Here is a 24,877-nt window from a genome sequence, read left to right on the forward strand (position 1 = left end):
TGGTGAAGATATCTCCGTTTAAAAATCAGAAGCCGCGTTTCAGTATTAGCCTAGCAACAAGGATGGTTTGTTAACACCATAAGGCACAGTATTACGGGCTTTTGTTGGTTCATACATGTAATGACGTACATCGGAATTAAATCTGCGGCTGCACAGAAACCCAAGCTATCTGCTGATGTGTTTTTCCTTGTCTTGTGCACGGCAGCAGCTGATTAGTGTCGTCGATTTCTCGTCGTGGTCGGACTATTTTTCCCCGAGGTCATTAAGGTAAGAAATTCACATCAACTGGGAAGTGATCTTTCCAAACTTTTCTGGTGCTTGAATCAGATCTGAAAATGTTTATTTTTCACGTAGTCAATGTTTCATGGGATCTAGCTCAAAACCCGGCCGTGCAACTTCCATCGGTTTCGCGCTGGAGGGTCACATTTGGTAAGTCACCAAGTTACTTAGTGATCCAGTAAACATGACTGGAATGCCACTGTTTAACTCACAAGCCGCAGTCAGAGTTTCATGAAAGAAATTCACAAATAACCTAGCTGGAAAAATTTTAATTATCATGGAAATTATTATTTCCATTATTCCTTTCAAAAAGTTTAACTTTCATAGATTATAGATTCAGGGCCCGTATTTTAAACACTTTCAAGTATTTATTTGTTCATTTTTACAAAATTTGGGCTTCCAGCTCAAAAAACCCACTAAATCAAGAATTAAAAAAAAATGAATACTGTGAAGAAATCAGCCCAAATTTTGAAGGCCATAAATGTTTTCAACTGAGTGTCACACATCTACTAAACTCAAAGCACCTGCACAGGTTTCCCTAGGTGTCATTAAATTGCTTCAGTTTGTTTCAATTGTCTCTGTTGGGTTCGATATGGGAAAGACTTGACAACTGGCTAGAAGACCATCATTGATACCCTCCATAGGGTGGGTAAACCACAAAAGTTAATCGCTAAGGAGACTGGCTGTTCACAGAGCGCTGTGTCCAAGCATATCAATGGAAAGTAGACTGGCTGTTCACAGAGCGCTGTGTCCAAGCATATCAATGGAAAGTCTAGTGGAAGGACAAAATGTGGCAGGAGAAGATGCACCAGAAAAAGAGATGACCGTGGGCTTCAGCGGATTATCAAACAGAGAAGATTCAAGAATCTAGCAGAGATCCACAAAGACTGAAATGAGGCGGGAGTCAGTTTAAAAAAAACAACACCACATTCAGACACATCCGGGAGACGGGCTACAACTGTCGGGTTCCTCGGATAAAGCCACTTCTGAGCCTGAGCCAACATAGGAAGCGTCTCAACTGGGGCAAGGAGAAGAAGGACTGGACTGTTGGCCAGTGGTCCAAGGTCCTCTTTTCCGATTCATTCGTGAAACAAGGTCCAAGGGTTTGGAGGAAGATGGGTGAAGAACAGAACCCAAGCTGCTTGAGGTCTAGTGTGAAATATCCACAGTCAGTCATGATTTGGGGTGCAATGTCCAGTGCAGGTGTTGGTAAACTCTGCTTTCTTAAGTCCAAGGTCACCGTACCAGTCTACCGGAATGTTTTAGAGGACTTCATGATTCCTTCTGCTGAGGATCTGTCTGGAGATGTAGATTTCATCTTCCAGCAGGAGCTGGCCCCTGTCCATACTGCCAGAAGCACCAAAACCTGGTTTGAGGCCCATGCCCTCACAGTGCTTGATTGGCCAGCCAACTTGCCAGATTCAAACCCCATTGAGATTCTATTGGGAATTATCAAGAGGAAAATGATGGGCACCAGACCCAAAAACAAAGAAGAACTGATAGCAAGCATCAAGGAAATCTGGGCTTCCATAACTTCCAGGCAATGCCACAGGGTGATTGCCTCAATGTCACGGCGCATCGAGGCAGTGATTAAAGCAAAGGGATTCCCAACCAAGTATTGAAGAGTAACACATCGTTTTGAAAGTACCATATTTTGATTGATTTAATGTGACCATAATTTCTCTCGTTTCTACAAAAACTGAGAAGTAAATGGTGATTTCGTCAAAGTATGCAAATTTTTTATGAGCTGGAAATCCAAATTATTTAAAAATAAACAATACTTGAAATTGTTTAAATTATGGGCCCTGAATCTATGAAAGATGAACTTTTTGAATGCAATTCTGGAAATGAAACTTTTCCATTTTTGGAAAGGGTCTGTTTCGCCAATTGCACACGCATAACAATATGGACAGGAACAAATGCAAGTGAAGAGCAATGTTTAGGTTGATTTTCTCCAACTACAGTACTATTGTTAAAAAGAGCACCGCAAAGAATTCTGGAAAGCAGCAGGATATTCCGGACTTACTTCCCATGATGGATTGCGGTGAACTACGTGTCAGGAACATCACTGTGGAGCTCAGTGCCTAATGCTTTCAGGAAACTGCCCATTTACAGCTAAAGTGTGTGGATGGTGACCTTAAGTGAACAAGTAGAATACATGCACCTCTCTGAAGCATCACTCATTGACATTGAATTGCATATATGAAACTTAAAAATGTATACAAATAATACATAATGAACTTCAGTTTCCCTTGCCTGGACGCAGGTCACCGGGGCCCCTCTCTGGAGCCAGGCCTGGGGGTGGGGCTCGAAAGCGAGCGCCTGGTGGCCGGGCCTACACCCATGGGGCCTGGCAGGGCACAGCCCGAAGAGGCAACATGGGTCCCCCTTCCCATGAGCTCACCATAACTCTTTTCCACTCTGGAGTTGCTCACAGTGAAAGGCAGGTTTGGCATACTTAATGCCCCCTGACTCGGTGCCTATACGTTGAGGTTTACCCCGGTGGACGAGAGGATAACCTCCCTCCGCCTTCGGGTGGTGGGATGGGTCCTGAGTGTTGTTTGTGCCTATGCACCAAAGAGCAGTTCAGAGTAGCCACCCCTTGGAGGGGGTGCTGGAGAGTGCTCCCGCTAAGGACTGCCCTCTGGGCAATGACAGTGAGACCTGGAGGGGCGTGATTGTGAGGAATGCCCCCTCCCACCCAACCAGAGCCCGAGTGGTGTTCTGTTATTGGACTTCTGTGCTCGTCATGAATTGTCCATAACGAACACCATGTTCAGACTTAAGAGTGTCCACATGTGCACTTGGCACCAGGACACACTAGGCTGCAGTTCAATGATCTACTTTGTGGTCGTGTCATCGGACTTGGGGCCGCATGTCTTTGAAACTCAGGTGGAGAGAAGGGCGGAGCTGTCAAATGATCACCACCTGGTGTTGAGTTGGCTCCGATGTTGGGGGAAGATGCCTGTAAGACCTGGCAGACCCAAACGTATTGTGAGTGTCTGTTGGCAGACCACGGTGGTGGTTCCCCTTTTTAAGAAGGGGGACCGTAGGGTGTGTTCCAATTACATGGGGAATCACACTCCTCAGCCTCCCTGTTAAGGTCTACACAGGGGTTCTGGAGAAGAAAGTCCGCCAGGAAGTCGAATCTCGGATTCAAGAGGAGCAGTGTGGTTTTCGTCCTGGCCGTGGAACAGTCCTCGAGGGTGCATGGGAGTTCGCCCCACCAGTCTACATGAGTTTTGTGGACTTGGAGAAGGTGTTCGACCGTGTCCCTCGGGAAGTCCTGTGGGGGTTGCTCTGGGAGTATGGGGTACCGGACTCCCTGATACTGGCTGTTCGGTCCCTGTACGACCGGTGTCAGTTTGTTCTGCACTGCCGGCAGTAAGTCAGATTTGTTTCCAGTGAGAGTTGAACTCCGCCAAGGCTGCGATTTGTCATTGTTCATTACGTTTATGGAAAGAATTTTACATCGGTGTTTTTTTAGATGATGTAGTTCTGATGGCTTCATCAAGCCATGATCTCCAACTCTTACTGAAACGGCTGACAGCCGAGCGTGAAGTGGCTGGAATGAAAATCATCTCCAAATTCAAGGATAAGGTCCTCAGTTGGAAAAGGGTGGAGAGGACTCCACCCTTAGTGGAGGAGTTCAAGTATCTCGGGGTCTTGTTCACGAGTGAGGGACGAATGGAGCGGGAGATCGACAGACGGATTGGCGCATCGTCTTTAGTGATGCAGACTGTATCAGTCTGTCGTGGTGAAAAAGGAGCTGAGCCAAAAGGCAAAGCTCTCGATTTACCGGTTGATCTACGTTCCCTGCCCTCACCTATGGTCAAGAGCTATGTGTCGTGAGCAAGATCGTGGATATGAGCGGCTAAAATGTGTTTCCTCCGCAGGGTGTCTGGGCTCTCCCTTAGAGGGTGAGAAGCTTGGTCATCCATGTGGGGCTCAGAGTTGAGGTGAGGTGGCTCGGGCATCTGGTTAGGATGCCTCCTGGACGCCTCCTTGGTGCGGTGTTCCTGGCACATCCCTCTGGGAGGAGGCGCCAGGGTCGACCCAGGACACGCTGGTGAGACTATGACTCTCGGCTGGCCTGGGAACGCCAGGGGATCCCCCCAGAAGAACTGGACGAAGTGGATGATGAGAGGGAAGTCTGAGTTTCCCTGCTTAACCCGCTGCCCCAGCGATAAATAATACAATAAATAATTGGTCGCTACGTCACTAACTTTGTCTATTGCGGGGTATATGTGGAAAGTAACCTCCACGATAAATGAGGAATTACTGTATTAGTCACTTCTAGCTGTTTCTCCTTACAAAAGAATGCTTGTAAAAATCTGCTCCATTGAAAGCCGTTTGAGTATTTATTCAATATCCTTGCTATCCAGTTCAGGACACTAATGTATTAATATATTTGTTTGTCTTCACTAGTAGTGAAAAAAATGGTAATAGAAAGGCACAGCCGGTCTACTAGTGTGCTGAATTGTCTTATTAGTGAGGACTGGATATCAAGGATATTGAAAAATTCACATATGTGGTAATAATACAGCACACTTGTAACCAGAACTGACCCGCTAAGAAATAGAATACAAATATCCTGCTAATAAATGTCACTGACTCACTCTGTCCACTTTCATGATCTGAAACCTCTGAGAGATGTCGGCCGTGTTGGCGGGCAGCCTCGAGCGTCCGGACACAAAGCGCATAAAGAGCACTCGCTCCTCGTTGGAGAACTCTTCCAGAGTCTGCCAGAACCACTGCACCAGGGAGTGCTGCTCGTCCACCTCTCGGTAACGCACCACCTTCTTCAGCACATCACAGCAGATCTTGGGCATTCCGCACACCATCTGCTCCAGCTGCTTGGGCGTCAGCAGGGACATCAGCGGCACCGGCACGATCCATGACATACCTTCACGCACGGCGGCCACCTGACAGGAGAGGGGGTTTTCACTTCATTAGGGGTTGAAAACATTTTCCTGACACTCGTTCCTTGTCATATGTGAAAGTTCAGGCTTAGTAACCAAGTGAGCATTACCTGGCGATTAATTTCATGTAGGCGGTACTCAATAGCTCTTTCCACATATTCCTTTCTGTTGGAGAAAGTGAGCGGGATGCTGTTTCCTCCTGGGATGATGGGCACCATCTTACCATCTGCACTCTGCCCGACAAAGGAATCTAGAGGAATCATCTGAAAGGAAAACAAAACCCAATTTTTGTTGCGACTGAGAGTTGTATCCTTGATTTGTGAGTTTAAGTCGTCGTGGGACAAAGCTCATAACTCATTTTATATCAAGGTGACTCTTTCCTGTGACTTCAGCACTTGGATCAGGGCATCTCAAACACCATAAAGGGCCACAAATCATTTTCAATGTGTCAGAGGTCCATTTATTGAGGCTGGTCAGGCCATGTGATAATACTGTAATATTCAAAAGTAAAGGTCCTTTTCATAAAAAAACAAAACACAGTTGAATAAAAGACATGACCCGTCATGAATCCAAAACAAATGAATATATAAATACACACACACCGGCTGAAATAAGGATTTAACACGTCACCATTTTTCTCAAATATATTTCTAAAGGTGCTATTGACCTGAAGATGTTGGGAACAACTCAAGTAATCAATACATACAAAGAAATTACTACAAATAAGATCATAAATTAAGTTATGTAATAATGTGAAATGGCAGAGGGGAAAAGTATTGCACACGCCAACTGGTATTTATTTAATACTTTGTACAAAGCCTTTGCAATGACAGCTTAAAGACGCCTTCTGTATGGAGAAACTAGTCGCATGCATCGCTCTGGTGTGATTTTGGCCACACAAGCAGTCTTCAAATCTTGAAGGTTCCATGGGCTTCTTTTATGGATTTTGGCCACATAAGCAGTCTTCAAATCTTGAAGGTTCCATGGGCTTCTTTTATGGACCTTGAGTTTCAGTTCTTTCCATAGATTTTTAATTGATTTCAAGTCAGGTGATTGGCTGGGCCATTCTAGCAGCTTTATTTCTTTCCTTTGAAACCAATTGAGAGTTTCCTTGGTAGCATGTTTTGGATCATAATCCTACTGACATGTCCATGAACTGTTGGTATGGTGTTTTTAGGGTGATGTGCAGTGCCATTTCTCCTCCACACGTGGTGTGCATTACGGCATTCAAAAAGTTAAATTTTGCTGTCATCCGACAAGCCTATATTCTCAGGCCAGTCTCGTACCCACACTCTTTTACTATGAAGCCACACTGTTGTAACACGTGCAGAATGTGGTTTGGAATTGTCTTGCTGAAATAAGCAGGGGCGTCCATGAAAAAGACGTTGCTTGGATGGCAGCATTTGTTTCTCCAAAACGCGTATGTACCTTTCAGCATGAATGGTGCCTTCACAGATGTGTAAGTTACCCATACCATTGGCACGAACACAGCCCCATACAATCACAGATGCTGGCTTTTGACCTTTGCGTCCATAACAGTTAGGATGGTTCTTTTCCTCTTTGGCCCGGAGGACACGACGTCCACAATTTCCAAAAACAATTTGAAATGTGGACTCGTCGGACCACAGAACACTTTTCCACTTTGCATCAGTCCATCTTAGATGAGCTCGGGCCCAGAGAAGCCGGCGGCGTTTCTGAGTGTTGTTGATAAATGGCTTTTGCTTTGCACAGTAGAATTTTAAGTTGCACTTACGGATGTAGCGCTGAACTGTATTTACTGACATTGGATTTCTGAAGTGTTCTTGAGCCCATGTGGTGATGTGATATCCTTTACACATTGATGTCGGTTTTTGATGCAGTGCCGCCTGAGGGATCGAAAGTCACGGGCATTCAATGTTGGTTTTCGGCCTTGCCGCTTACATGCAGTGATTTCTCCAGATTCTTTGAACCTTTTGATGATGATATGGACCGTAGATGATGAAATCCCTAAATTCCTTGCAATTGTACATTGAGGAACATTGTTCTTAAACTGTTCGATTATTTTCTCACGCACTTGTTCATAAAGAGGTGAACCTTGCCCCATCTTTGCTTGTGAATAACTGAGCAATTCACGGAAGCTCCCTTTCTACCCAATCATGGCACCCACCTGTTCCCAATTAGCCTGTTCACCTGTGGGATGTTCCAAACAGGTGTTTGGTGAGCATTCCTCAACTTTCTCAGTCTTTTTTGCCACCTGTCCCAGCTTTTTTGGAACGTGTTGCAGCCATAAAATTCTAAGTTAATGATTATTTGATAAAAACAATGACGTTGATCAGTTTGAACATTAAATATTTTGTCTTTGTAGTGTATTCAATTAAATATGTTTAACATGATTTGCAAATCATTGTATTCTGTTTTTATTTATGTTTAACACATATAGAGTTTGTATATAGAGCTCCAGGATGCAGTCGGGAGATGGGAGAAAGTTCTAGAAGATCATCCATCACTGCAGCCCTCCACCAGTCGGGGCTTTATGGCTTTTTATATATATATATATATATAAATATATATATTTTACATACCACACCGGTGTGCTTGGTCATGGTAACATTGTTGACGTACATTACTCATCATAGGCGAGTCGCTTTCATGAGCAGCGAGGAATTAATGTGATTCCGAGACAAATTTTTTTTTACTGTACCAAGAATAGGATGTTCCAGACTCCAGAGACTTTTTGTAGTCATCAGAGTCCTCACTGCCGCCATGCCTCTCTCTCTCTCTCTCCCTCCCTCCCTCCCCCGTGCACTCTATGGCACAATAGACAACAGATATAACCATCTTCACATGGCCGCCACATCAATGCGCTACATTCAACATGGTCGCGATGTAGGCACGGAAGGCACGTCTTTTGGAATTGAAACTTTTTTTTTGTTTGTTTGTTTATCTGTGACCTGGAAATACTTCAGTCCCATTCTTTCCCAGCATGGCACCACAGAGCCAGTAAACAACAGTGGCCAATTTCTGAACTAACAGACCTTGTCAACAGCAGTATAATTGACAAATAGAAAGTATTTTTGGACACATTGTTCAGTACCGACGGTCAGTTTTATCCGACATCCGTTATATCTGCGGCGAGGTTCCACTGTATATAATTATATTTTTAAATATAAACACAGAGAACCACAAGAAAGAAGGAAATGTGTGCCAGTGCTTGCATGCGCGTTTGTGAAAGAATAAATACAGATTGGAAAGTAAACCCAAACATAGGATAAAATAATAAAAAACAATCAAATTAGTCTACTTACAAATGTTATATATCACGAATGCTGTCAAGTCAACATTTACACAGAAACTGTTACAGGGAAGGGTTTCACGTCATTTGTTTGGGGTGGAATCAGGGCTTTAGGATGGGCTTGTGATTTTCTGTTTGAGACAGTCCATTTGAGTGATGGAATGGTTGTGGAGAAAAAGGTGTATGTCTTGAGTTGCTTCATCATTAATGAATGTGAATGAGTGAGGGAAGGATGCAACAGAAACTAGGTTGATTGAAAAATGAAAATCTGCAGCTAGCCACAGGATGTGCACAAAGGTGGTATCAAGTCTCCAGAGAGTGGTGTGTAAACCTAATTATTTGATTCTACACTTTAAAAAGAAAACTAGTAGCAACTGTGAGTGTTGTTTATCTGTTTCAATTTACTGAGATAACACGCATAGAGACAGACTGGCTAAGAAAACGTTTCCCCACATGAACCCACCTCGTGGAAATTATCCTCAGTAATGCTGCCGTCTTCGATGTGAAGAATGCTTTTCAGCGTCTGCACGTAAAGGAGGTCCACTTCCTCCAGATCTTCAAGGAGCAGGGGGATACAGCACAGCTGTTTCCACACCAGAGGTGCCAGGTGAAGGTCCAGGGGCTTCTTAGTACGAATGGCTACACCCATCAGGATGCCAAGAAATTTAAACTGGAGCATGTGCTCATCCAAGCAGGAAGATGGGTTGAGGAGGAACCTTAGGAAAAAACAGTGTTGAAATAAAGTTCTCGTGTCAATTATTCACCCAGTTATCCAAAACATACTTAAACCATTTTAATTAAATGTTATTTTCTTGGAGAATTGTGTTCAAAAATGTTTTGTGTTCAGATCTTGTTTTTGGCCTTTCACTGAGTAATTTGCATGTTCCTCCTGTACTTTTACGGGTGTTCTCTGGGTACTACGGTTTCCTCCTGGATTCCAAAAACATGTGTTTCCTACCTCCCTTCCACAGTCAGCTGGGATATACTCCAGCTTCCTGATGACCCTAGACATGACAAGTGGTATCCAAATGGATGGACTATTTTAAGACTTTGAATACGGAGTATTTTGGTTTTAGATAGTGTGCCCCATGAGTGTGATATTTGTGACTTTGTAAAACTAAATTGTATTAAAATTTTGAACTGTCATGTCCTCTCACCTAACTCCCATGTCCACCATTCAATAGGCCTATACAGTATGACTACGATAATACTGTCATGCAAAATTTAGCGCAGCCTATTAATTCACAAGTTAGTACCGTCACGAAAATAAATTTGAGAAGGTTCCAACAAGTGTATTTACTTGTAATTTTATTTATTGCATGTTTTGAAAGCAGCTACACTGTTAAAATCTAATTTAGTCCCTTGTATCAGAGGTATGGGTCTTAATGGTCCATATTTGCTTATGATTTGATGTATTTTTTTGACTGGGCAAAACTGGCATCCATGGCAGAGTTCCAAGGTGAAAACCACTGATGACCAAAAAGAACAAAGGCTCATCTTGAACTACAACCCCAATTCCAATGAAGTTGGGACATTGTGTTAAACATAAATAAAAACAGAATACAATGATTTGCAAATCATGTTCAACCTATATTTAATTGAATACACTACAAAGAAGATACTTAATGTTCAAACTGATCAACTTCATTGTTTTTAGCAAATAATCATTAATTTAGAATTTTATGGCTACAACACGTTCCAAAAAAGCTGGGACAGGTGACAAAAAAGACTGAGAAGGTTGAGGAATGCTCACCAAACACCTGTTTGGAACATCCCACAGGTGAACAGGCTAATTGGGAACAGGTGGGTGCCATGATTGGGTAGAAAGGGAGCTTCCGTGAATTGCTCAGTTATTCACAAGCAAAGATGGGGCAAGGTTCACCTCTTTGTGATCAAGTGCGTGAGAAAATAGTTGAACAGTTTAAGGACAATGTTCCTCAACGTACAATAACAAGGAATTTAGGGATTTCATCATGATCCATAATATCCATAATATCATCCAAAGGTTCAGAGAATCTGGAGAAATCACTGCATGTAAGCGGCAAGGCCGAAAACCAACAATGAATGCCCGTGACCTTCGATCCCTCAGGTGGCACTGCATCACAAACCGACATCAATGTGTGAAGGATTTCACCACATGGGCTCAGGAACACTTCAGAAAACCAATGTCGGTAAATACAGTTCGGCGCTACATCCGTAAGTGAAACTTGAAACTACTATGCAAAGCAAAAGTCATATATCAACAACACCCAGAAACGCCGCCGGCTTCTCTGGGCCCGAGCTCATCTAAGATGGACTGATGCAAAGTAGAAAAGTGTTCTGTGGTCTGATGAGTCCACATTTCAAATTGTTTTTGGAAATTGTGGACGTCGTGTCCTCCAGGCCAAAGAGGAAAAGAACCATCCGGACTGTTATGGACGCAAAGTTCAAAAGCCAGCATCTGTGATGGTATGGTGCTGTGTTAGTGCCAATGGCATGGGTAACTTACACATCTGTGAAGGCACCATTAATGCTGAAAGGTACATACAGGTTTTGGAGAAACATATGCTGCCATCCAAGCAACGTCTTTTTCATGGACGTCCCTGCTTATTTCAGCAAGACAATGCCAAACCACATTCTACACGTGTTACAACAGCGTGGCTTCTTAGTAAAAGAGTGTGGGTACGAGACTGGCCTACGTGCAGTCCAGACCTGTCTCCCATTGAAAATGTGTGGCGCATTATGAAGCGTAAAATACGACAACGGAGACCTCCGACTGTTGAACAGCTGAAGCTGGACATCAAGCAAGAATGGGAAATAATTCCACCAACAAAGCTTCAACAATTAGTGGCCTCAGTTCTCAAACGTTTATAGACTGTTGTTAAAAGAAAAGGTGATGTAACACAGTGGTAAACATGACCCTGTCCCAGCTTTTTTGGAACGTGTTGCAGCCATAAAATTAGAAGTTAATGATTATTTGCTAAAAACAATAAAGTTGATCAGTTTGAACATTAAATACCTTGTCTTTGTAGTGTATTAAATTAAATATAGGTTGAACATGATTTGCGGGCACGTCCCACCGGGAGGAGACCACGGGGACGACCCAGGACATGCTGGAGAGACTACGTCCTTCGGCTGGCCTGGGAACGCCTCAGGATCCCTCCGGAAGAGCTGGATGAAGTGGCTGGGGAGAGGGAAGTCTGGGCGTCCCTGCTAAAGCTCCTGCCCCCGCGACCCGACCCGGATAAGCGGTAGAAAATGGATGGATGGATGGATGGATGATTTGCAAATCATTGTATTCTGTTTTTATTTATGTTTAACACAATGTCCCACCTTCATTGGAATTGGGGTTGTATGAACAATGCAAAAATATAAGAATTTGAGAAGGGGGCCAATACTTTTTCACAGCACTGCATATTGCTGTAATAGTGTATATTAGACTTTACACCGATGTGCTCGGTCTGATCGGTATCGGCCAATAATTAGCATTTTATGCTGATCGGCTTTGATGTCATAATTTGCCGACATTGATCGGCTCCGCAAAAGACATTTACTCCACGGTGCCGTCGTGTACAGTATATTTGAATCCAAAAGCTAGTTTATTTTTAGCCTTGTTGCGTCTCTTTTGACGTCGTACTGTAAATATCTGACCACCAATAAAGTTATTTAAAAAAAAAAAAACGTCGGCAGTGTGAGACAGACAACATGTAATGCCCGTCAGACTACTAGACAAATTTGGTCTTTCACGAATGCACTATGTCAGACTACTGCAATAAAATCTTGTATTCCCATACTACCGCACCCCGTTTTTTACGATCACTGGGCTTCATCTTGTCAACTCAAAGGCGACCGGATACACTCGTTACCATGGCGACGACAACAATAATGGATCGCGCCGTGTGTTTATAAGAAGAAAATGGGGAAAAACGTGTTGGTGCTTACCGGTGCTCGGGAGAGGACGTTCGTTTAAGACTTGCTTGAGGTATGTTCATCTACTTTTAATACGGTACCACTCGCAAGCAGACAACAAAACGTTATGTTGCCTAGCAAGCTAGTGCTAGCAGTAACGGTTGTAAGTGAACATGCAGATGATCTGTCAAACTATGCTCTAAAGTTTTGGTGTGTAAAGTAATTTAATTACAGTAAGTTAGCACCCATTATTTCTGTCATGCTCTAATGTTGGTTTGACCTGACTGATTAGAATAAATGATCTGACTTGAGCAGTGATTTCCAACCTTTATGGAGCCAAGGCACATATTTTACAATTGAAAAATCTCATGGCACACCCACAAACAAAACAAAAATGTCACAAAAAGTGGATACATTAATGACAGTATGTACTTCCTGCCATCTAATAGAAGACCATTATTTTTTTCTGTCTGTCACTACGCCCCACTGGCATCAATAGATGAACAAAGACACTATTTATTGTAAATAATTGTTTTTGAGCAATTAAGTACACAAGTATATACAGTAAATGAACAAGTCATTTAAATAGACACATTGCTCCATCTCGTGATCGGATCGGTGATCAGTTATCGTTTTTTGAAACTCGCTGATCGGCCACAAAAATCCTGATTGTGTAAAGCCTCCATCCATCCACCCATTTTCTACCGCTTATCCGAGGTCTGGTCGCAGGGGTAGTAGCTTTAGCAGGGACGCCCAGACTTTCCTCTCCCCAGCCACTTCCTCCAGCTCTTCCGAGGGGATCCCGAGGCGTTCCCAGGCCAGCCGAGAGAGACAGTCTCTCCAGCGTGTCCTGGGTCGTCCCCGGGTCTGCTCTCGGTGGGACGTGCCAAGGCACCTCATCTGGCTCCTCTCGATGTGGAGGAGCAGCGGCTCCACTCTGAGATCCTCCCGAATGACCGAGCTTCTCACCCTATCTCTAAGCCCGAACACCCTGCGGAGGAAACTCATTTCGGCCGCTTGTATCCGGGATCTTGTTCTTTCGGTCACGACCCACAGCTCGTGACCATAGGTGAGGGTAGGAACGTAGATCGAAAGGTAATTCGAGAGCCTAGTGTATATTATTGCACTATCACATAAAAAAACAGCTATTTAACCCCAAATTATGTTAAATCGACAATTGCTAATGTAACATATTGAAAAATCGCTAATTTATTAGGGTGTCATCATTCAAATGATACAAACACGGTGGCAGAGAGCCACATCCTTGCAAGCCTCGTGCAAATGATCATCCATGGAGAGGAAAAGGTTTTGCTCCACAAAATCGTAAATACCGTTGTTCTTATATTTTCAGAGGTGTAAGTGGGCATGAATAAGGATTTACTCGTAAATTTTGGTGAAGATCAGCAAGTGTTTTTGGACATAAAGCAACGTAATGCTTTGGCCAGAGATGCCCTCGTCATCCGACTTTACGACAGCCAGCCAAAGTCTGCGTCTCTCACACATTGTCACCTAGAGAAACGCTTTGAGATCTATAGGAATTATATTGGGACATCTTAGAGGCTTTTGTGATGTAGTTAATACAAAATAGAGGTGACGAAAGCCATGTACAGTGGGTACGGAAAATATTCAGAGCCCGTTAAATTTTTCACTCTTTGTTATATTGCAGCCATTTGCCAAAATACTTTTTCCTCATTAATGTACACACAGCACCCCATATTGACAGAATTGTGGCAAGGCACAGATCTGGCCAAGGTTACAAAAAAATATATATTCTGCTGCACTTAAGGTTCCGAAGAGCACAGCGGCCTCCATAATCCTTAAATGGAAGATGTTTGGGACGACCAGAACCCTTCCTAGAGCTGGCCGTGCGGCCAAACTGAGCAATCGGGGGAGAAGAGCCTTGGTGAGAGCTGTAAAGAAGAACCCAAAGATCAATGTGGCTGAGCTCCAGAGATGCAGTCAGGAGATGGCAGAAAGTTCTCGAAAGTCAACCATCACTGTAGCCCTCCACCAGTCGGGCTTTACGGCAGAGTGGCCCGACGGAAGCCTCTCCTCAGGGCAAGACAAATGAAAGCCCACATGGAGTTTGCTTAAAAAAAAAAAAAAACAAACAAAAAAAAAAAAAAAAACCTGAAGGACTCCAAGATGGTGAGAAATAAGATTCTCTGGTCTGATGAGACCAAGATAGAACTTTTTGGCAATGAGACAATGACCATAAGCACACAGCTAAAATAAAGCAGTGGCTTCAGAATAACTCCGTGACTGTTCTTGAATGGCCCAGCCAGGGCCCTGACTTAAACCCAATTGAGCATCTCTGGAGAGACCTGAAAATGGCTGTCCACCAACGTTCACCATCCAACCAGACAGAACTGGAGAGGATCTACGAGGAATGGCAGAGGATGACCAAATCCAGGTGTGAAAAACTTGTTGCATCATTCCCCAAAAGACTCATGGCTGCATTAGCTCAAAAGGGTGCTTCTACTAAATACTGAGCAAAGGGTCTGAATACTTATGGTTGTGTGATTCAGTTTTTTCTTTATTAATAAATCTGCAAAAAACTCAACAATTCAATTTTTATTCTGTCAATACGGGGTGCTGTGTGTACATTAATAGGGGGAAAAAATTATTTTAGCAAATGGGTGCAATATAAAGAGTGAAATACTGAATACTTTCCATACTACTGTATATATGCGGAAATGAATCTGCAAAGCAATTCCTCGTGCGTGATGATCGAAGTGGTTGACATGGAAACGCGTCAATAAAATTGTTCTGTTCTGATATTTTCAGAGCTGTACGTGGGCATAAATAGGGATGCGTTTGTGATGTAATCGATATGAAATTAAGATGATGTATGCCGAAATGAATCTGCAAACATTTTTGTGGGATGACGTGGCTATCATTCCTCATGGAGGCCATTCAACGGTCGATTTTTTTTTTCTTTTAAGTCTTCCAACATGGCTTCAACTTCAATAGCTAGCATATATGACTAATGGATATTGCTAAGATGTTTTTGCAAATTAGTAGTGTTCTGCTTCTTTGTCTTTAATCGTATTTTGGGTATTATAAGAATTTGTTAATGTAACTATCCTATGTATATGAATGTTCGTAATTCATATATCGGCTCATACATCAGTTGTTTCTGGCCCCAAATAGCAGTAGTGGCCCCAAAAATCCCACGAGTCAGGCTCTATTGCTTGCCTCACCTGTCTCTGTTGTAGCCAACCTCTGCAGTGGCATTGGGGGATGGGATGAGCAGGTCTACCACACCGGTCTCCAACTCCTATGAACAAATTGTCAGACCAATGAGAGTAACAGAACTACCAATCACCAAGTAACAAGAGACCGATGACTCGTCCATACCTGACACATCTCTGTGATAGTATCATCAAACACCCCCCCTGCGTCATCAGCTCCCTCCCCCACCAGCTTCACCTTCCAGGCTCTTGAGGGAAGACGAAGGTCTGAAGCATTCAGTTTCACAACTTGACGGGCAATCTGCACGAAAATGGGTTTACATTTCCGTCCTCTGAAAACAGTCAAAAGACGGAGAAATAATTTAATAATGAGCAACAATGTAATAAGCTGAGTTGAAAGGTACAGACCTTGTGGAGATTCGTTTGACAGTGATCTGGGGACCGTAGTTCTTGCCTTGCACCATGGTTTTGCCAATAGAGCGTACCATGGGTAGAGTGTACACTCTTGGGGCTAACAAGGGTCTTAACTGACCCTGAACAATGCCCCAGGTACCTGCGTTGTAGCGGGAGGTGCAGCTCTGCAAAGTAGACATCCTAATTATCAAAACATTATTATGTGCTACTAATACTAAACTGGAGGGAAAGGGGTTAGACATTTTCTGTTATTTTTCAGAGAATGGCAGCTGGACAATAGATGGGAAATACATCCATCCATCCATTTTCTGAGTTGCTTCTCCTCAATAGGGTTGCGGGCGTGCTGGAGCCTATCCCAGCTATCATCGGGCAGGAGGCGGGGTACAACCTGAACTGGTTGCCAGCCAATCGCAGGGCACATACAAACAAACAACCATTCACATTCACACCTACGGGCAATTTAGAGTCTCCAAATAATACATGTTTTTGGGATGTGGGAGTAAACCGGAGTGCCCGGAGAAAACCCACGCAGACACGGGGAGAACATGCAAACTCCACACAGGCGGGGCCGGGGATTGAACCTCAGAACTGAGAGGCTGACGCTCTAACCAGTCGGCCACCGTGTCGCCATGGGAAATTCAATTGAATGGTGGTCAAAGATAAAAAAAAAAAATTGGCATATGCATGAATGTTTGGTGAGTGTGTGCGTGTCTGTGCATGTTCTTTTGAATGCCTACCTGGTTGTTGGGACTGAGGTTGAGAAGTCTCCAAGATGAGTACATGAGGTCAGAAAAGTGATAAAGGAGGCGGAGCCGAGCCCTCACTGCCTCCATGCTCACTTCCTTGAGCACGCTGTACTGAGGAGGTACAGCCACAGGCAGACCAAGCTGGAGAGGCACTGAAGAGCCTGAGAACGCAGGCAAGTATCAGTTGAAAGAGAAAGACCAATTGTATACTGTATGAGGATTCATGTATTTTATTAACAGGGGGTGCACATAACGACTTTGGTCTGGTTCTTGAAGGAGTACCAGAGGTTGTTGGTTGGTTGGTCACTGACCTCACTGGGCAAACTTAAAAGACTTATAGTATGGGACCGCGTGCCAGCTGATTTGGCAGAGTTCTCTCGGACAGTGGTCCCCAATCTTTTTTGCACCATGGACAGGTTTCAGGTAAATACATTTTAACGGACCATCGTGGTCACTGCGCAGCGAGACGCAGGCAAGTGTCAGTTGAAAGAGAAAGACCAATTGTATACTGTATGAGGATTAATGTATTTTATTAACAGGGGGTGCACATAACGACTTTGGTCAGGTTCTTAAAGGAGTACCAGAGGTTGTTGGTTGGTTGGTCACTGACCTCACTGGGCAAACTTAAAAGACTTATAGTATGGGACTGCGTGCCAGCTGATTTGGCAGAGTTCTCTCGGACAGTGGTCCCCAATCTTTTTTGCACCATGGACTGGTTTCAGGTAAATACATTTTAACGGACCATCGTGGTCACTGCGCAGCGAGACTGAGAGGCCCACAAAGTGTGCCGCCTCGTCGGCGGCCCCTCCACGCTCAGCTGCCGTCACCGCCCTGCGAGTGGCGCCTTTTGCAGAGTTTCTAGTGTGGCACACATATCATTGGAGCCTAAATGCTCATTAAAAAAAAACAAAAAAAAAAAACACTTGTGGCACAATTCATGTACAGTTATTTAATATTGGCGGACATCCAGTACTGTGGTCTTATATGACCATTAATTTTTTATTTTTACTGTACACAAATATAAACGCAAAACCTGTTTTTGCTCCCAATTTTCAAGAGCTGAAGTCAAAGATCAAAGATTTTATGTACACAACAGAGTAACGCTATACATTTTAGAGTGGCTCTTTTTATTGTGGGCAGCCTAAGGCACACCTGTGCAATAATCATGCTACCTACTATCTCGGCAGTGAGGGCCATATTCGCCTGTTCGTGTGCAATTCTGCTTTTTACATGCTTGGCGTGCGTGCTGTCAAGATGCGCCGACTCTCCCATATATTGTATGACTTCTGACACATCCCCTTGTGTACCAGGCAAATACAGTGGGGCAAAAACGTATTTAGTCGGCAGCTAATTATGTGGTAGGTATACCTCACCTATGAGACAAAATGAGAGAAGAGAGAAAAAAAAAAAAAAAAAAGTAAATCACATTTTCAGATTTTTAAAGAATGTATTAGCAAATTATGGTGGAAAACAAGTATTTGGTCAATAAGAAAAGTTCATCTCAATACTTTGTTATAGCCTTTGGTGGCAAGGACAGAGGTCAAACTTTTTGCGTAAGTCTTCACAAGGTTTTCAGACACTGTTGCTGGTATTTTGGCCCATTTTGTTTCTGGTGTCCTTTGACAGCTCTTGGGTCTTGGCCATAGTGGAGTTTGGAGTGTGACTGTTTGAGATTGTGGACAGATGTCTTTTATACTGATAATGAGTTCAAACCCCCGAAGCGTATCCAGACGTTATGTGTCATAAGTGAGACGTGAGCACCACTCGTATAACAGGTTACGAAAGGAGCACATGTTATTGTATTCTCTATTAAATAAATACTGTATAATAACTGTAATTTAAACAGAATACTGCGCTTATGAGTGAACGTAAGCTTGGACGGCCAGCAGTTGGGTCATCAATAGGAAGGCAAGTGAGCCAGCTGTTGATCAGCGACCTTACTTGCGACAGAGACAAAGGCGAAATGGATTTCACGACCAAAGATGACAAGAATCAAATAAAAACAAAATTATACCGAATCTAACACACCATCACCCGATTGAGATGACTGCAGTTGTTGTGAGTGGCGCTTTCAGACAAACTCCAAGCCTCCATGTAGCATGTTTGAAGCGAAGATGCCCATCGCAGGTGCATGAAAAATAGTCTGCTGGCACTGAATGTCTTCGCCAATTAATATGACAGAATATGACAGTCAATGTTCGGCGGCATGGTGGGCGACTGGTTAGCACATCTGCCTTACAGTTCTGGGGACCCAGGTTCAAATCTGGCCTCGCCTGTGTGGAGTTTTCTCTAGGTACTCCGGTTTCCTCCCACATCCCAAAAACATGCATGGTAGGTTAACTGAAGACTCTAAATTGCCTGTCAGTGTGAATGTGAGTGCGAATGGCTGTTTGCTTATATGTGCCCTGCGATTGGCTGGCGACCAGTTCAGGGTGTACCCCACCTCTCGCCCGAAGATAGCTGGGATAGGCTCCAGCACACCTGCGACAATAGTGAGGATAAGCGGTACGGAAAATGGATGGATGGATGTCAACGTTTGGCGTAATGTGGTAGGGACACATTTATGGCCGTTGGGCAGTCGGTGGGCATACATGGAACAGGTATCTCCCGCACCATTAGTACAAGTTAGCCGCCACCAGCCGTCGAGGCTCGCAGCACGGGAGCGAATCAAAACCTGCAATATGATGTTTCACTTTCCCAGGGCACTAGACTTACTACAGCCTCTGGATTGCGGATGAGGAAACGCGCTTACGTTTTTAGGAGAACACATGCTCGGCCACATAAGAGGGAATACCAACACTTCAGGGTTACTCCACCCAGAGTGCGCAAATGGGCACAAGGTGCGCAAATGATAGAATTAAGTAGATGGCAGAATGGGTACTGTCAGAAAAGCGTGGAGCTGCGTGCCTTTTCTGACTTTAACATACAGGAGAATATGCCCGAACAGATTGATGATGATGAATTTGGGAGAAATACCATAATTTCTTGTGTATAACGCACATGCATTTCCCCCCAAAATGGTCAAATGTCGCATTATATGAGGATTATACATGGGTATAGGGGAACATGAAAAAAAAAACCTCTCACATTTTATAAATGTATGCCGCCATCTAGAGGTTATGAAAAAGATGTACACTTACATTCCAATATGCCACCGCCACCTCGAGTTTATAAGAAAGGTGTACACTTTCATTCTAATATACAACCACCACGTAGAGGTTATGAAAAAGGTGTAGCCTACACTTTCATTCCAGTATGACAGGGGTACGTACGTATGACTGCATATATGTACTGTTGTGCTCATATGTTTACATACCCTGGCAGAATTTGTGAAATATATATATATATATATATATATATATATATATATATATATATATATATATATATATATATATATATATATATTTTTTTTTTTTCTAAATAGGACTCAAGACTGAACAACAACCATCAATTTCTTTATGGTTATGTTTTCTTCAATAATAATGCTTTTCTGAAATGCTTGACAGTTTAATTTGAATCCCATTAAAATAAAATTAAATGTGTTTCACCTGGCCCTTCATGTTTTCCTCAAAGAATTGTACATATCTTACAAATTCTGCCTGGGTAACCAAACATGAGCAAAACTCTGTGTTTTCTCATTTACTAAATAAAAGTAGGGCTGTAAATTTCAAACTAAGAGCAAGTAAATAAAAAAAGTATTACGTGTTCAAATAAAGCGCTTAACTTCAGAATAATTATTTGAAAAAACTAACGAAATACAGATAATACTTCATGTTTTGATCATATTGGTAGAAACTAAATCATGCATTGTAAAAATGCATTATAAATAGGTCGAAGGGTTTTCCAGAATTTTTAGGTCGACTTTGGGGGTGGGCATTATACACGAGAAATTACGGTAGGCCTGTTGTATACATATAAAAAAATCTTACATAGTTGAGTTCAGTGCATGAAAAATGGGAGCAAAAATGAAGTGTTGCATTTATATTTCTGTCCAGTGTATTTCAAACTAATGCCGAGTGAGAGTCAGGTTTTGTGTGTATGTTCACCTGGTGCTCGGGGGGGTACTGAGGGAGCGGTCCAAGCTGCACTATGGCAGCGTCCAGCAGTGATCTGGTTGATGCCCTTGTTTTGCAGCACTGACACCAGGGTAGGTTCTCTTACGTGGTTGGTGTGGGCCAGACCCAGCTGAAGATATAAAATGTTCAACAAATCCATTGAAAAAAAACAACAGTATATTCCATTTACAGTATACAAGAAGAAACTAGGCTTTACACGATCAGCATTTTTAGGGCCGATCACAGAGTTTAAAAAAAACGATAACCGATCACCGATCGGATCAAAGGATGGAGGAATGTGTCTATTTAAATGACCTGTTCATTTAGTGTACATACATTGTGTACTTAATTGCTCCAAAAATTATATTTACAATAAATAATGTATCTTTGTTCCTCTATTTATGCCAGTGAGGCATAGTGACAGCCAGAACAAATGAATGGTCTTCTATTAGATGGCAGGAAGTAAATACAGTAATTAATGTATCCCCTTTTTGCGACATTTTTGTTTGTTGGTGTGCCGTGAGATATTTCAATTGTAAAATATGTTCCTTGGCTCCATAAAAGTTGGAAATCACTGCTCTAGTCAGATCGTGTATTCTCATCAGTCAGGTCAAACCGACATTACATGACGGAAATAATGGGTGCTAACTTACTGTAGTTAAATTACTTTATTTTGAATTAAATTACTTCACCCACACGACAGAACGGCGGCATGTTTACGTCCAACCGTTTGTGATACCACAGCTTGCGAGGCTACATAACATTTTATTGACTGCCTGTGAGCCGTATCGTAAGCCTTAAACGAACATCCTCTAATGTCCTGAGCACCGGTGACCACCAATACACGTTTTCCCCCATTTTGTCCTTATAATACAAAGTCGGTGCACTCCACTCTTGTTGTCGTCGCCACAGTAACGAGTGTATCCGGTCGCATTTCAGTTGACAAGATAACGCCCAATGATCGTAAAAAACGGGATGCGGTGGTATCGGAATACAAGATTTTATTGCAGTTGTCAGACAGTACAATTGTGAAAGAGCAAATTTTTCTTGTAGTTTGATCCGGGAATTACGTGTTGTCTGTTCCACACCGCCGACATGTTTTCTTTTTTTTTTTTTAAATAACTTTATTGGCCATCAGATATTTCCAATACTACGTCAAAAGACGCGACAAGGCTAAAAAATAAGATAGCTTTTGGATTCAAATATACTGTGCACGATGCGACGCGGCATAAATGTCTTTTGCGGAGCCATCAATGACGTCATTGATCGGATCGGCGAATTATGACATTGAAATCGATCAGCATAAAATGCTAAATATCAGCCGATACCGATCAGCCCAATAAAATCGGTGTAAAGTCTAGAAGAAACATTACATTGTACAAATGTAATGTATTTTCTGCTAGTGAAAAATATTATGGAAGTCATTGTGGGACTTTACGTGGGGGTTTCACAGTAGACCTTTAGTGGATTACCTGGCCCTCTAAGTTGCTTCCCCATGTGTAGACGTCCCCTGTGGAGGAGAGAGCCAAAGTGTGCTCAGCCCCTGCAGCAACATCCTGGATGTGGACCCCAGACAGAGCGGGCACCTGTTGGGGACGGTTGTGATTCCTTGCCCGGGCTTCTGGCAAACCAATTAGGCGGTCTACAGCAAATAAAAACATTTTGGAAAAAAATAAGACAACCTACAAAATGATTTGTATTGATACACTTAGATAAATTACAATAATACATCAAAATAGTATTATTTATACAGAGTCTAAAATAAAAATGACTATTTGAACATACCTTTACCAAAGGTAAAAACTTTGCCATCTTTTGTTAAAGCCACAGAGAACTGTGTTCCACAAGCTACTTTTTTGATGCCAATTCCACACAGCATTTCCACCTTCTATGGATTAAAAATGGAAATGATGATCAATTACATCAGCTACTATAACACAAAATTTTTACACTTTTCCCTCTCAAGCGTGCTGCTCAGATTATCCAGCAGGCCTAACCTGAGGTGAAGACTTGGCTGTAGAATTCCCGAGTCCCAGTTTTCCATAGTCTCCATCTCCAAAAGCCCACACCATCATTCCATCAGCAGAAACGACCAATGTGTGGTTTAAACCACATGTAACCTGAAGATAAAATAAAGGAAATTGTAAGACACAGTGTTGACGTGTTGCAGTGAACTAAAAAAAAACCTCTTCGACGGTAAGTTAAAAATCTCCAAAAAATATTGTACATCTAAAAATTTAATTTCCCCTTCAGTAAATCTGACCTGACCAACTTGGTATCCTTCCAGAGCCGTAACCTTCTCTGGCAGCTTCTTGTTGGAAGTGTTACCCAAACCAAGTCTGCCGTAATCACCATTGCCAAAAGTGAAAAGCTTTCCATCAGCTGTGACCACAGCTGAGTGTTTGAACCCGCATGACATCTAGGGAGAAGAAAAAGCATGTAATCAAAGACTTACATGGCTGAATTGATTATGTCAGAGTTACGGGTTATTTTAATGAAATAATGTATGACCCTTGGAAAGATTGTCAGGAAAAAAAAAAAAAAAAAAAATCAATATAACCAAAAGTGACTGTATACACCTTGGAAGTCACTTGACTCTGCCCTGCTCATTGGAAAGTGCGTCAGTAGCAGTGTCATTGAGGAGTGTTCTCCCCACTGACTCAGAATGTCTTGAGTCGAAGTTAGCAGTGCCCCATCCCCTCTATACATGGTGACGATGGTGCACTGCTTCCTCCTTCGGACCCGCCAGATGGTAAAAAAAAAAAATATATTTATTTGAAGCTGTCCGATAGTACTTCATCGTAGCCTCCTCCCATGCCCCAGTTTTTGCTTTAGCAACCACATTTTGCTTGGCCTGCCTGGATCCCTCATCTACCTCTAGACAGCCCAGGTGTCCTCGTGGCAAGTGTACATATGGACATCCTTATGTTTAAACATGGCATTCGTTGTGGACAATCTACGACAAGAAGAGAAGTCCAATAAAATAAAGCACCCCTTGGGTTCAGGTCAGGGTCGGCGTGTTCTTCTCAATCATGCCCTTCCAGGTACCACTGATATTGCCCACATGTGCAAATAGTATAAATAATGAGCCAAATGAGGTGGCTTGGGCATCTGGTTTGGATGCCTCCTGATGTCTCACTAGTGAGATGTTCTGGCATGTCCCACCAGGAGGAGTGAAGACCTAGGACAAGCAAGAGAGACTGGCTCAATAGTCGTAGACTGCGCAACTTGCGCCGAGGTGCGAATGGTGCACATCTTGATTTCCGCACCGGTGCGAGACTCGCTCGCACATTTTTGCCGATTTGGCAACCCGGTCTGTGCCAAACTGGGCGGTGTCAGCGCAAGCAAACTTGCGCCTACTCATATCACATCCAAGATCTAACGCGATTGTGGTGAATCTGATCAGTGTACATGCAGGCTGAGACACTTGAGGTCCTCGGACGTGTGGGGTGGCTGACAGATTTGAGAGTAGGCATCCAAACCTCTTAATCACTTTAGAAATCAATTAGTTGAATGCATTATTATTATAATATATTTTTAAATCCATGTATTGGCCAGCACATCACCATACGAAACTATGTTGCACCGCTTTTAAAGGGTATGCAATAACCCGCTTCCATTGGAGAGGACTCAATTGGACTGTTTTGATGCCCACACCAGCACAGATGTCCAATTTTAAGCGCGCTGGGGATATACCGGTCCATGAAAGTACCAAAACCGGGTTTAGCCCGTCTCCTCGCAGAGTGGGCAGACAATCCACAAGTTGTGCGGACATGTGAGGTGTATTATAAATATGTGAACAGCGGACATCAAACCCTCTGAATCATTGAAGAAATTATTTGCCCATTTTTATTATTATTAGCTAGTGGTGTCACGGTACCAAAATTCTGACTTCAATACTATTACCTGCATAAAGTACCTCAATACCAGTACTGAAAGGATACTGCGGCAAAAATCTAAAATATCAGTAAAAGCAGTGGAATGAAAACTGACAAAACAACTTCAAATACTTTTATATTTATTCATGTTAATGCAAGACATTATGATTAACTTAAAAAAATATATAATAATGGAATTAGCCCCATTCTTAACAGTCATTTGATTA

The 24,877-nt window shown here is 42.9% G+C and overlaps 1 protein-coding gene across 11 annotated transcripts in view; it reads right to left on the reverse strand.

The window, feature by feature from the left end:
• herc1 (HECT and RLD domain containing E3 ubiquitin protein ligase family member 1) overlaps positions 1 to 24,877 on the reverse strand; it is a 178,279-nt gene that overhangs the window by 1,542 nt on the left and 151,860 nt on the right. For 10 of the 11 annotated variants that reach the window (XM_061664969.1, XM_061664935.1, XM_061664952.1 and 7 more), the window contains 12 exons: positions 23,036 to 23,191; positions 22,770 to 22,892; positions 22,558 to 22,660; positions 22,245 to 22,414; positions 20,764 to 20,902; positions 16,706 to 16,875; positions 15,963 to 16,132; positions 15,721 to 15,886; positions 15,564 to 15,640; positions 8,936 to 9,188; positions 5,312 to 5,464; positions 4,899 to 5,204 (listed from right to left, as the gene is read on the reverse strand). In XM_061664969.1, coding sequence (XP_061520953.1) covers positions 4,899 to 5,204; positions 5,312 to 5,464; positions 8,936 to 9,188; positions 15,564 to 15,640; positions 15,721 to 15,886; positions 15,963 to 16,132; positions 16,706 to 16,875; positions 20,764 to 20,902; positions 22,245 to 22,414; positions 22,558 to 22,660; positions 22,770 to 22,892; positions 23,036 to 23,191 — 1,986 coding nt within the window. Of the gene's footprint in view, positions 1 to 4,898; positions 5,205 to 5,311; positions 5,465 to 8,935; positions 9,189 to 15,563; positions 15,641 to 15,720; positions 15,887 to 15,962; positions 16,133 to 16,705; positions 16,876 to 20,763; positions 20,903 to 22,244; positions 22,415 to 22,557; positions 22,661 to 22,769; positions 22,893 to 23,035; positions 23,192 to 24,877 lie in introns of those variants that run through there. The other variant, XM_061664978.1, reaches the window with a different exon arrangement.

This window comes from Phycodurus eques, chromosome 2 (genome assembly GCF_024500275.1).
Source record: "Phycodurus eques isolate BA_2022a chromosome 2, UOR_Pequ_1.1, whole genome shotgun sequence".
Classification (NCBI taxonomy): Eukaryota; Metazoa; Chordata; class Actinopteri; order Syngnathiformes; family Syngnathidae; genus Phycodurus; species Phycodurus eques.